This window comes from Perna viridis, chromosome 8 (genome assembly GCF_037379345.1).
Source record: "Perna viridis isolate PV_CMFRI_1.1 ecotype Kerala chromosome 8, ASM3737934v1, whole genome shotgun sequence".
Classification (NCBI taxonomy): domain Eukaryota; kingdom Metazoa; phylum Mollusca; class Bivalvia; order Mytilida; family Mytilidae; genus Perna; species Perna viridis.
Genome location: NC_142452.1, coordinates 30,511,723 through 30,525,273, shown reverse-complemented (window position 1 = coordinate 30,525,273; position 13,551 = coordinate 30,511,723). Strand labels below are relative to the sequence as shown.

Genomic DNA, 13,551 nt, shown 5'->3' with positions numbered 1-13,551 from the left:
CTGTGATGGCTGTCATTATGATTAGCTGCAGTATTCTGATCATATTTCAGCTACTATAAAGACATAAAAAGAATTAGTTGAAACACAAAAAGAAAGGAAATCACACAACTTTATAACAAACATGTCTTGTTTCTTTTTCGTTTTTATAAGTGAAAAATATTTCCCCAAGATATCTCTAAGGTCTACCGACAGCAACGGTCACAATGAGGAATTACTTATCGCACTTCAAATACTCACTTTACATTTTCATAGCTTAAAGTGTTTAACGCGAACTACCCAAACATTAGACGCCATTTTTAAGAAAGTATGTGAGGAAAACTATTCCATATTTTATATTTTTTTTTATTAATGTCTAGAATAACCAGGGGGAAAACTCCTTGAACAGATCTGGAAACATAAACAAAACTTAAAAGAATCGTATACGATGTGTTTACATAATCAATATGAAATACTAAAGAAGACTAACCTTTCGAGACAAATATTTTTTTTTTCTAATTCATTAAGCATGTACGTTGGACTTAAATTTCAATGTGTTTGATTGACAGGAGAATTTTTACATTGAGTGATCTATTTCTTCTATTTCATTTGACTTTTAAATCGAAAGGTATGTTTTCCAGCTTATTTTTGCACAATAAACTTGCTCTACTTCCAAAGCTTTAGACATTTACTAACACTTTTAAAGCCAAAAATTTCCAAAGGGAAGTGTTTTATCAAACACATACAATGCATTATCATGTAGAAAGTTTTGTGCAATCGATATTGATTTTAGAATCTCGCCGGCGAGTTCGAGAATTACCGAAATCACGAGATATTTGCATTGTTTACATGTTCATTGTATTATCGCCACTCCGATCTGCATGAGAAATAATCATTCAAATATTCCTAAAACTATGGATATATGTATAAATTGTGATTGAATTTAATTTCTAAAATTATTCTTAAAAATGTTAAAATTGTCAAAATAAGCATCATATGTTTGGCTGTGATACATTTATTTCAATCAAATGTCTAAAAAATGACATATATCTGCTGATTATAAGGATGCGAACAATAATAATTTCAATAATGGTCCAAAATTATTGTTGAAAATATTAAAAATGGCAATATTAGTATCCAATTGGGGGTTGCGACACTCATATTTCAGTCAAAAATCTTCCAAATGACATATTTTTGCAAAGTGTATGTGTGTGAACACTTTTAATATACCTATTAGTCTAAAAGTATTATAAAAAATGTCAAAATTGTCTGTAGCATTATTATGTTGATGGTGGTGATACATATATTTCAGACCACATTCTTGAAAATGAGATATTTTGTTGCAAATTGAATGATTGCATACACTTGAAATATCCTTAATGGTCTTATATTATTGTTTATAGTGTTAAAATTGTCACAATAAGCATCATATGTGTGGCTGTAATACATTTATTTCGATCAACTGTCTCAAAAATGACATGTTTTTCTGATTGTATGGGAGCGAATAATTTTCATTTTAATAAATGTACCAAATTATTATTAGACACCATTTTTAGAAAATATGTGAGGAAATATATTCCATAGTTATATTTGTCTATTATTAATGTCTACAATAACCAGGGGGAAAACTCTTTGAACAGATCTGGAAACATAACCAAAACTTAAAAGAATCGTATACGACGTTTCTATATAATAAATATGAAATAGTAAAGAATACTAACCTGTCAAGACAGATATTTGTTTTCTAAATCATCAAGCATGCGCGTTGAATATACAATTCAATTTATATGATTGACAAAGGAATTTTTACATTGAGTGATCTATTTCGTCTATTTCATCTGACTTTAAAATCGAAAGGTATGTTTTCCAGCTTATTTTTGCACAATAACCTTGCTTTACTTCTAAAGGTTTAGATATTTACTGACACTTTTAAAGCCAAAAATTTCCAAAGGGAAGTAAAAAGTATTTTTCACATTCCATTGTGCTGAGCATTATAATATTTATTAAAAGAAATTATCAATACTTGGGTTTAATTCCAATGAAATAATAAGAAATGTTTGTGCATTTAGTTTCCCTCATTATGGAATGACTTATATAATTTCTTCAATATCTATTAAGAAATTACCTTAACCACGTTATGTAAAGTAAATAACCTGCATAGCAGGTTATTTTAAGGTGCACAACGGGTATCAAATTAATTTTAAATACACATACCTCACTTATTTATATCAATACGAGAAGTATGATTAAACATTGATACTAATGATAGCATTTAATTTCACATCGTGGAAAATTTGACTTGTTAAATTCAGACAAATTATATTGTAGTTAAGTGTTTCCAAGAGACAATAGTAGATTAAGGAAACTTTATTGGACCATTTGTATTTGACCAATTAATATAATGTTGAAATATGGGTTGTATGGCTGGTTTGATTAATAATTTTAACAATATGTAGAAAAATTGAATAACCGTTTGATTTCTGAAAGATCAGTACGATGTCTGCAAGTTAGCAGGTAAAATTGTATTCAAAGTTAAAATATCGACCCATAAATATTGTTTCACGGGGTATAACCTTCAAGTAAATTTCACTTGTAACGCGAGATACCGTCCCTGTGTGGGATAAACTTCCCACTTTGCCCCATACCCCATTGCCCCATACCCCATTGCCCCATGCCGAAAAGAAAAACTAAAGTAAATGTTTTATCAAACACATACAATGCATTAGGATGTAGAAAGTTTTGTGCAATATTGATTTTAGAATCTCGCCGGCGAGTTCGAGAATTACCGAAATCACGAGATATTTGCATTGTTTACATGTACATTGTATTATCGCCACTCCGATCTGCATGAGAAATAATCATTCAAATATTCCTAAAACTATGGATATATGTATAAATTGTGATTGAATTTAATTTCTAAAATTATTCTTAAAAATGTTAAAATTGTCAAAATAAGCATCATATGTTTGGCTGTGATACATTTATTTCAATCAAATGTCTAAAAAATGACTTATTTCTTCAGACTGTAAGGGAGCGAACAATTTTAATCAATAATGGTCCCAAGCTATTGTTAAAAATATTAAAAATGGCAATATTTATATCTGGTTGATGGTTGCGATACTCATATTTAAGTCAAAAATCTTCAAAATGACATTGTTGCAAAGTGTATGTGTGCGAACACTTTTAATACACCTATTTGTCAAAAATTATTGTAAAAAATGTGAAAATTGTCTATATCATTATAATGTTGATGGCTGTAATACATATGTTTCAGACCAAATCCTTGAAAATGAGATATAGGTGCAAATTGAATGATTGCGAACACTTCAAATTACCTTTATGGTCTGATATTATTGTTTAAAATTGTGAAAACAAATATTATATGTTTGACTGTGACATTTGATTTTAGTGAATGACTCGAAAAATTAGAGATTCCTGCAGATTGTAGGATGAGAACAGTTTTAATTTCAATAATGGTCTGAAATTCTTGAATTTAATATTATAAATGGAAATAATATTATCCTTTTTTAGGTTGCGACGAATGATGTATTTCTGCCAATTGAAAGTGAATTAGCATTTTACTTTTTTAATGGTCATGTTATTATTGCTCAGTGATTTAAGTTTGTCAATACTTAAATGATACGAGGTCTCCGAAACAAAATTATTTCAGTATAAATTTTCAAAAATGATTTACGTTTAGAAATGGGGTGAACGCGAACATTTTCAATCTATAACGACCAGAAATTAATTATTGTATAAATGTACTTCCGGTTGATATTTAAAAAAAATCTAAATGAATAATGAACTGCGCCATCAGTGATAATTAAAATTACTCTACATCTAGCTTGTTTAAAAATTATTTTAATTTCTGTCATAGAATTATGATAGGTACGTTGCTAGCGAAAAAAGGCAGAACAATCTGTTTGATTGACCAATCAAAATTATTCCCTCGCCCCATTCCCATTGCCCTATTCATTTACCCTATTCCCAATGCCCCATTCCCCAATACCCAATAAAATGAGAAGTTAGAAAAGGTACTGTATCACGTGACTTTTTTTAAGTTGTTACATGTAATGACACAAAAATACCGAAGCATTAAAATAGAAGTTCAATGCAGACAATAGGATCAAAAGACGCAAACTATTTAATCAGAAAATATTAAATTAAATCAGATATAATGTAGGCAACCGAATAAAATACAATTAGATATTTGTATTGAAGACTAGGATGGCAAAACACTAGCACACAAACAAACTAAAGCACTCAAATTAAAATTAGAAACGCAACCAAAGACAAGAACATCACTAAGTGATATTCAACGTTAAGAATATCCTACTCCGCCAGCGGCATCAAATATCAACCGGGTAACCCTGAAACGTTTCTTACTTGTTGTTTAATTCAACGTCGTGGCTGTTATGCTGAAAAGGAGATGCCTATTTACGCTAAGAAAATCTTAAAAGAATTTTTAGACGATTAAGGACGACACTATATAAATAACAAATATAATAATGGTGTTTAACTTGCCTTCTTTATCATCATGAAATGAATACCAATGTTTTTTGTTCATAAAAAAGATGTATCATTGTAAGCATACAGTTAAGAGTACACTCGCACATATACTTGTATAAATATGATGAATTTCTTAACCATAACATTGAAATCTGAGATCCACAAGTTGTCAATGATGGACACATATTAAATAAGAAAAGTCACCATGTCAAGACTAAGGAAACAAACAAAACAAACTGGGGAAAAAGAGGGGAATGGGCAGATTGACTTTTCTTATGTATATTCTTTAACTCTACCAGTTATTCCCTGCTCTTATAGATTTAAGACCACTATATGAGTATTGCTGCTCCTTCTTGTTATGTGCCTCAACATAAAATGATTTCAAGAGTCTATCAAAAGTTTCTGGCTTGGGAGTATCAATGACATTCGTCGATTCGTACCCGTGTCTTGCAATGCAATACTGGCGGAATACATTGATTGAAAATCTAGTAGCTTGCTTGTTTCTTTTCAATGTTTTCTTTCCAAAATGTTGCTGATTACCTCCTCAGACAGACGGGAAAACCTGTTGTCTGCATTCACTGCAGTCATTGATAATATTGTTTTTCTCTCAAGATCATTTGAGCGTTTAAGAAAGGACGATAACTCAGTAAACCATCTCCATCTGTAATCACTACCAGTTTTTTTTCGGGATCAGATACAACCTCAAGACTATACAGCCCTTGAATCTTCAATAAAAGTAAAACTGCTGTATCTTAAAAAAAGTCCTTAAATTAACCATTGTAATAGTATGTTACATTACTGATATGTAATAATAATTGATATTGTTTCCTGTATAGTATGAATTTGATATATTATCAGTTTCCATTCTAATTAGTGACATGAAATAAAAATAAAACTAAATTAAGCAAATAAAGACACCCCCCCCCCCCGAAAAAAATATGTAAAAGCGAATTTTAGTAAAGATTTTTTTGATGTAGTATTAGACAAAAATCGATATTCTAACATTTATGTACTATGACCGAAAGAAGAATCAAAGTAAATAAAATACTGGCACGAATCTGTAATTCAATCTAACCTATATCGCATACCATATATGCTTTATCAAACCTCGACCTATATCACCCCGCGAGCTGGTGGCCCTTGAGATCATATTGGAGTCTGCGGTTGATACAGCATGTGATACAGAGTTTGACATGCACTATTTAGTATATAACTGACACAGCAAAATATAGTTAATACTAATAGTAATTTAAGTAACAGAATAGGACTAGTCATTGAAAAAGGAAGATGATCAATAAATATGGATATGCACATTTAATGGTTTGTTAAAAAACATATTTCATTTAGAAATAGGTAACCTTAAGTTTGCAAAAGGCGTACTGGTCTCTAAGTAAGTTTAATGAAACACAAAATATTAACTACACGCTTGACAAGACAGCATCAATGGTAACATTAAAGATACCTTGATAATTGTAAAAGAATAGTTGCTTAAATGACCAAGGTGAATACACAATAAGTTATATAAAAGTTGACAAATCTTTCGTTTACGAATAAATAGGTCATGTTTATATATAGGCACAGGTTTACACTGTTGATTCAATTTTATTGTATTTATGGGACTTTTGATAAGGTGGTAGGAACCAGAACATTCAACAAATACAAATACAAGTACAAATATTGTGAAGCTAATTGTTGGTTCTGCGGTACATTGTAACAGCTTTTATTTAGGAGTAAACTTCTCATGTTTTTTTCCAATTCCAATTCCCTTAACACTATCCCTTTCTCCGTCTCATTTTGGATGCCCCACCCCCTATTTATAAACATATCGACCACTGATATAAACCAAGAACAATTCACGAACTTAATTATCATTATTGATTTTAAAAAATATGTTACAAATGTGAATAAAGTTAATCTTCGCTATTAATGTGTGCCTAAATGATCTTGAATCCATGTTTCCCCATATCAATTGGCTGGTGTCCCGTTCCTCGCACTTCAATACCCCATCGAATGATATGTTAACCCAATCCAGTGGAAATAGTTTTTGTAGCAAGGTAATTGTGTATTATAAACGATCGAAATACCAATGTAAATTATTTATCAGTTCTAAGTCGCGATCTTGTACCATCAATTCAAACCGGGCCCGTATAATTGATCAGTTATAATATGAGACTCATACCTTTTTAACTATATTACTGAAATCAATATAACAAAAAAAAAGAGAAAAACAATTTAAAACTTTCTATGGTAAAAATCGTTTTGTACAGAATGAATGAAAACCTTTAAACTTCACATGAAATAAAATAATTTTTTTTTCGTTTTGACTGAACTTCAATAGGGAATCTTTTAGAAAGATGATTTTCAATATAGGGTGGTTTACGTTTCTAAAATACAAAATATCGGTTATTACATTTTGTTTGCCCCATTCAATTTTGATGAAACACCCAACTTCCTGATCTTGCTTGTAATTGAGCCTAATTTAGTGTCAAAAACTGCTACCAAGCATGCCCAAACTGACTTTTGTATAAATATTTATCGTGTTGGGCAAGCATGACAAAAAAGTAAGAACTTGCATATGTCTCCTGTATAAATTAGCATTTTAAGGTACGTTTCTTGTTAATTGATATAACAAAGTAGGTATGGTGAAAATATAAAAGAGAAAACAACCCCATCGGGATAAAAAATGTCAATCCAAGGTCAATCCATTCGTCCTTAATAAACGACGAGGAAAAAAATGATACTAGATGGAAGGCTGCAACTGACCCCAATACATCATTATTATGCAGGTACAGCGAAAGAATGACTTCTTTACACCAAAGAGATATATATAAAAAAAAACTGAATGTGAAAATGAAATAAGACAAAGAATGTCAAGAAGTTCATAACTTGGGAATGGTAAAAAAAGGTGTTAAAGTATTAAGGTGTGTATTTTTTGCGTTAATAAAAAACAGACCAACTGCAACCTTTACATGAACTTTTCAATTTCTAGATTTATCTGTTACTATTGCATCGCTATTTAAATAAGTTTCCTCAAGTCCTGTGCCTGATGAAATAGACGAATAAACAGCTATGTTAAACAAATTCAGGATTTATGTGTCATAATTTTCCTTTTAAACTTTCGTCTACCCTTGACCCGAAATTTTATGAGCAACTCGGTGGGTGTTCCTAGAAAAGCAGAGGACGCTTATCCGACCGGTGCACCTGGCTCTTGCTCGCAGTTTTGGTGGAGGTTTAGTTGCTCACTTACTTTTATTACTTGGTATGTATTTTTTGGTTATTTTATGTTATTAGGTGTGTGTGTCTGTTTTCATATTACATATTTTTTATAGTATCAGCGTTTTCGACCGATTGTTCATATAGTATTTATTTCGATCATACAAATTATAATAATCGATTCCGATTGAAAATGTTGTGTTTGACTCGCAATAACATCGTAGGTTAAACAGACATTGTCATTCCCTACTTTAGTATGTGTTTCTTGTATTTTGTATAACTGTACTGTCGTTAGCGCAATTTATGATCCAGATAACATATAGTGTGCAAATCAGACTTCAAATTAAATCAGAATTTGAAAATAGAAATAGAAATCAAATTGAATATCAGTATACTTTACTTATATAATTTCTTTTAGATCATTACCATGACCCATTTTATACAATGCGTAATACTTGTTATACTAAAAGACAGCGTTTCCGGTACGTATGACAGGCTGAATTTGGTAGAAAACAAACACTGTCAGAAAATTAGCTGTACCTTTTTCAATTAAAACACATGACAGAAGAAAGAATATTAATCAGATACATACAGGATTTTTTTTTGTTTGCCAATAATAGTTTCCGATGATTCATGCGTCATAGTTGTTCCTGAAATTGCAGAAATTGTAAAATTGTTGCATTACACTATAACACAAACATGTTCGATACAGGGAAATAATGTACAAGTAAGCATGTAAGGGCCTGAAATATTCCCAAGTTGTTAAAACCGTCAATTTGCATTGAACATTTTTGTTTGCTCTATTCGTGGTGCTGTCACTCGTACAACAGTGACATCTATGACAACATTGCCTGCACTATGTCCAGCGCTATAGACCATTGATATTTCGAACATGCTTACATTATCTTTCCTGTTACAAACATGATCAAATAGAACAGTATAGAGAATAGTCTTCACATTCTGGGAAGGATTTGCATGTTTAATGGTTGTTGCGTGTATTATGAATTCGATCCTCTATCCTACATAACAACACCTTGATGAGCTGTCTGTACTACCTCACGTCGTATACTCAGTTATTACCCTAGACTCACCCTACAAAGCAGACTGAAAGAGAAAGCTATTTTAAAGCCTAGCTGGCCGATTAATCTAGAGCGCTAGATTAAGTGCAGGTGGTGTTTCCATAGTTTGATAGCCGCGGAGAGGACAACCAAGTAATAACATGAATTACATTGTTCGGAATTTTTTAAAACCATGATGTTGTATACATACATTGCTGATCGTTCTGATAATTTAATTTGACCAATGTTTTCTTGATTTCATGATCAATAGACATGTATTATGCCAGGTTAACACCTTTGTATAATTACCAGCTGAACTTAACTTATCGGCACTAATATATCGTACAGGTGACCTGCTTCCAAGTGACTCTTCAGAGGTAGTAGTGCTAACATGGCGGCGCTTTCAAGATACGCTCGAATTAAGATGTACAGTCTGTAGAACAATACTTGCAATTTATATAGAACTTCCAAACAAAACAATTGTCGGAGACTGTGATAAAGATAATGAAAATAATGCTATAAATTGTAGAAAACATATTACAAATGATAGGTTTGAATTACAACCGACCAGTTGCGGATTATATGGAGGAATTGTGACCGTTAAAGGAATTGATGAAAGTCTCGAAGGCAAATGGACTTGTAAATATGGTCTTACTGATTTCCGAAATTCAACATTAGATATTAAGTTTCCAAAGGGTAAGTTTTCTTTTGAAAAAATCCTTGTGTCTACGTCGATAATATTACATTGATTATGTTTGTTTCAATTTTCTTATCGATCTTACCAACATCAATGAAGTTTGTGCAGGCAATTACCGAAAAAATCTATTTACCAATTTTCAATGTCTTCACACCTGAAAATATGTTCCTATGAATATTATGTTCATAGCCTTTCCTATTTAAACTGAACAATAAAATATTCAAAGTAAATGGTAAAACGGCTGAGAGAAGATTGTGCATATACATATAACATTACAAAAGGATTTGTATATATGTATTTGTATGTGAATATAACATAGGGAAAGCCTCAAGCAGTTTTATTCAATAACTGAGTGTCGTATAACCCTTATCGCACTGTGCCTTCTCAACTACAAATAATGCCGTTATATACTACCAATCAACAAGCGAACAACATACGAAAAAAAGTTTATGACGTAAGGTGTTTAAAAAATAAATTAAGAATATATCATTTTGCAAACAAAAACAGCGCCACACAGTTTTATAATTTATTCGAGATTCGTATTATATTTATGTTAACATAACTGTTTTGTGCCTTTTTAACTAAAGAGACAATACGATACCACCAATTAACTTCACAAAACAGGAAAATATTAATTTTTTAACGAATGGTGTTTAAGATGAGTAAAAAATATATATAATCGTAAAATAGGGATGCATATAAAATTTTAATGAAGCGAAACATTTTCATGTGCTCTTGTCCTTTATTTATTGTAGAATCTAATGAAAATTGCACTGGATGGATTGCTGCGTTTGCTGTCTGTTTAGTATTTGTAATTATTACCATCATAGTCGTAAAGATTATGTCCAACAAAGGTACCATATAATTCAAAAGTATGTAGTATTTTTTCTAAATATAGTATTTTATCACTTTGACTAACCTATATGTACTTACATACAGGTGATCTTTTTACAAAAGATGTTTTCTAATGTTCTAATTATCTACATTGTACAAATTACTAATTAATGACAATTGTTTCTTCTATTTGATATGGTAGTACACTTAGCATTCTGTCATGTACTTATTTCTATATAAAAAATACTACATTTAACAAATAGAATTTTGAATTTATTAAAAAAAACCAAAAAACAAAAAAAATCCATGTTTTCTATTTTTTATTCTAAAACGTGTTTTTTGTCAGTTTCAAACAGTTCGTCTATGGGGCATCCTCCCATTCTTACAAAATCATCTTGCGATTTTCCAAATATCTTTTTGCCCCATCGCAATCATCCCATGTCTTTTTCTCCTGTCATATTGCCTAGAGTACTCGGATCGTGTAAATTTACCACCGATACATTGTACGATACACAATATACAATTTACGATACATAGTATGCGATGTGGGATACACAATAGCAATATGTTTTTAGAAGTGTTAATCACCCATAATACAATGTTTTGTTTTCGATTTTTTGTTGCAAACGAGTTAATCTTAATTAAGTTTACTCCTTTTTTCATATTAAATATATTTCTTTTTAATACAATGAAATGTTCTTAGTTCATTGACTGGGACACATTAATCCATGTGAAAATTGTCCTGTTTAAAAAACATTTCAGCTGGATATTATCACTCTTAATAAGTCTAAAAACCAAAAATATATGTTTTCAGTCTGAAAAATTTCAATTTCCCTTTCACATAAGATTCAGAAAAAAAACTTCTGGTGGATGTGAAAACTTAAAGAGGTAGACCTAGGTTAAGGGACATAACTCTTAAAAATAATTGGAACGTTCGCATTCACTATGTTACATCAATCTCATTTAAGCATCTAAGTAACTTGGACTGATTTCATTCTGTTTCAATAGAAAGCTTGGAAGGCTTTGGTGAAATTAAATATGATACAAACATGTCAGTGATTTCAAAAGTTGTGTCCCATACCATAGGTCTATCTCCTTAATATGCTTAAAAATCAAAATTATATCTTTGTACAGTGAAAAATATCAACTTTTACTGACAAAAGGATATTGCAAACAGTTTTGAAAGTTATCAAAAGAACAAAACTTCTCAAAATTTGTATAAAAACATATCATATTTGGAAATATGTAGTACTATAAGGAGTTGGGTTAACTGTAGATATATTTAAAAATCAAAAATATTTGTTTTTATTCTGAAAAAAATGTCAACCACTTAATGGAAACAGGATATTGTGAACAGTTTTTTTTCTAAATTGAACGTTATATATATATATAAAAGTAAATCCATAAATAAATTGAAATATTAAAAAAGCAAGAAAATCTCTGAATATTTATTAAAAAAAATCGAAAAATGAAGTGCACAATTTTGTTATGTTGTGTATGTTTGTAAACGAAATAATAATCAATTAGCCAAAAGGAAACTGTATAACGTTATATAAATATCCTAATATCAACTTTAATTAACCTTGACTTGCAACAGTAGTTAGATGAAAGAAGTTCAATTTCGTATTAATCCTCAATAAAATACCATTTGTTATTGAAAACTAATGTACTACTGAGTCTTGTACTAAAATCCACGCACTTCGAAATCACTAAACTAATGAACAGAACTGCTAAAAACGAGAGGAGTAAGAATGACCAAGAATCCCCGATAAAAGGTGGTAGTGTTTTAACATGTTGAAGAGAACAAGAATGACAACAAATAACAAATCATAATGAAAACATGTTCTCGTTCTAGGAAATTCTGATTGAATAATTGATGCCAAAAGAAGCGCTTCGAAGAAAAGAAAGAATGAATAAAATTATGAAGATGACCCATTAGACGATCACGTAAATAGAGCAATATAAAGTGAGAATTGTTTCGATTTTTAAGGTGGAAATGACTAATATTTGTTGAAATTACAGATTAAAAAAAAGAGATGCAGTTGTTAGTTGATCATGTAAACGTAACTTTGTAAATACTATTTTATATTGCAATCAACTGCATGATGAATTTCATTATTTTTATTCCCCCCTATTTGAGTATTCATGTAACGAAATTTTCATAAAAAGAGTTGTTATTTCTTTACAGGAAAATTACATTCAAAATTAAAATGTAACTTCGCATGTAGGTTAAAGTATTTGGTACCACAATTTGCTGATATTTGTCTGTCAAGTTTGCTTATTAAAAATACTTTCAAAGAGATACTAAGCAGGCCATTATTCTATAACAAGAGGCAAAAGACTATCATGTTATATATTTTGTTTTCTAAATACTAATGTTCATGATAGTCACGCACAATTTAACCTTACTTAAAAGTGTTACTTTCTTTCTTTATTTTTGTTTATTTCTAACTATAGTTTTGAAAATATATAATTGTAACTAAGAATTTATATATGATATGTATAATGAATTAATCCGTGCTTTTATATGTTATAATATGAACAGAGTGTCTCTTTTTGCTTTTCTTTGTTTTGATTTGTTTTGTTAACAAGTAGAGTAACCCATATTCCTGAATTGTTATAGATATAAGTATAAGTATATTGTATATTGTTGAGCAAAAGCTGGGTATTCTATGCATGTGCATGTATAAATGTAGCTGTTCAATATTATTGCTATTTTCGTTAAATTTATTTGTTTGCAGTTTATAAATAAAAAGTAAAAAGTAAGGATGAGAACTGTGAAAATTTTTTTTTCGGAATTAAAGTGTCTTTAAAATATTGATAGGGAGAACCAATATTCTAGCGGAAATCAAAAGAATGTAATCGAGGCACAAATACCAGATATTGACAACAGACACGCAAAACAAGATCACATAATAAACAAAAAAAATATGTAAAAGGAAACACACGTAAACTCGGCCTCCCCTAAATTATGAGAGCACAGATTAGGTGCGTAGGTAGAGTAGGCGTTCTCTGCTTTTCTAGAAACATCCACCGAACTGCTCATAAAAGTCTGGGGTAGACAAAAGGTGAAAAGAAAAACTAGGGCATGTTGAACAAATCAGTTCTCGTGGATACACCGTTACAAACCACACGAGTTTACGATGAAAACAAATACATTTCTGCAGTGATAACTTCACTCTTTTAGCAAGATAATCCTGTTCCAGAAGCCCAATTAAAACAACGACCCACCACAAATTACTTTAGATAAAAAAAATCAGGGGC

General features: G+C 30.6%; 1 protein-coding gene across 8 annotated transcripts; it reads left to right on the top strand.

The window, feature by feature from the left end:
* Nucleotides 1-1,705: 1,705 nt before the first annotated feature.
* Nucleotides 1,706-13,053, top strand: LOC148610187 (uncharacterized). 8 transcript variants are annotated; one of them, XM_088542381.1, is made up of 6 exons: nucleotides 1,725-1,833; nucleotides 7,475-7,744; nucleotides 8,117-8,180; nucleotides 9,286-9,452; nucleotides 10,209-10,307; nucleotides 12,143-13,053. In XM_088542381.1, the coding sequence occupies exons 3-6, from the start codon at nucleotides 8,143-8,145 to the stop codon at nucleotides 12,154-12,156; spliced, it is 318 nt and encodes a 105-aa protein (XP_088398507.1). In that variant the 5' UTR covers nucleotides 1,725-1,833; nucleotides 7,475-7,744; nucleotides 8,117-8,142; the 3' UTR covers nucleotides 12,157-13,053. The 8 variants fall into 8 exon arrangements, with proteins under 8 accessions (XP_088398500.1, XP_088398501.1, XP_088398505.1 ...); XM_088542376.1 differs by having other exon boundaries at nucleotides 1,727-1,833; nucleotides 9,105-9,452; XM_088542382.1 differs by lacking the exon at nucleotides 7,475-7,744 and adding an exon at nucleotides 7,272-7,406 and having other exon boundaries at nucleotides 1,732-1,833.
* The last annotated feature ends 498 nt before the right edge of the window (nucleotides 13,054-13,551 follow it).

Coding starts and splice junctions, on each gene's coding strand:
- LOC148610187 (XM_088542374.1), top strand. CDS start 1,764: ATGATTGACAAAGGAATTTTTACATTGAGTGATCTATTTCGTCTATTT. Junction 1,834..9,104: donor TCTGACTTTAAAATCGAAAG/GTATGTTTTCCA, acceptor TATATCGTACAG/GTGACCTGCTTCCAAGTGAC. Junction 9,453..10,208: donor AGATATTAAGTTTCCAAAGG/GTAAGTTTTCTT, acceptor TATTTATTGTAG/AATCTAATGAAAATTGCACT.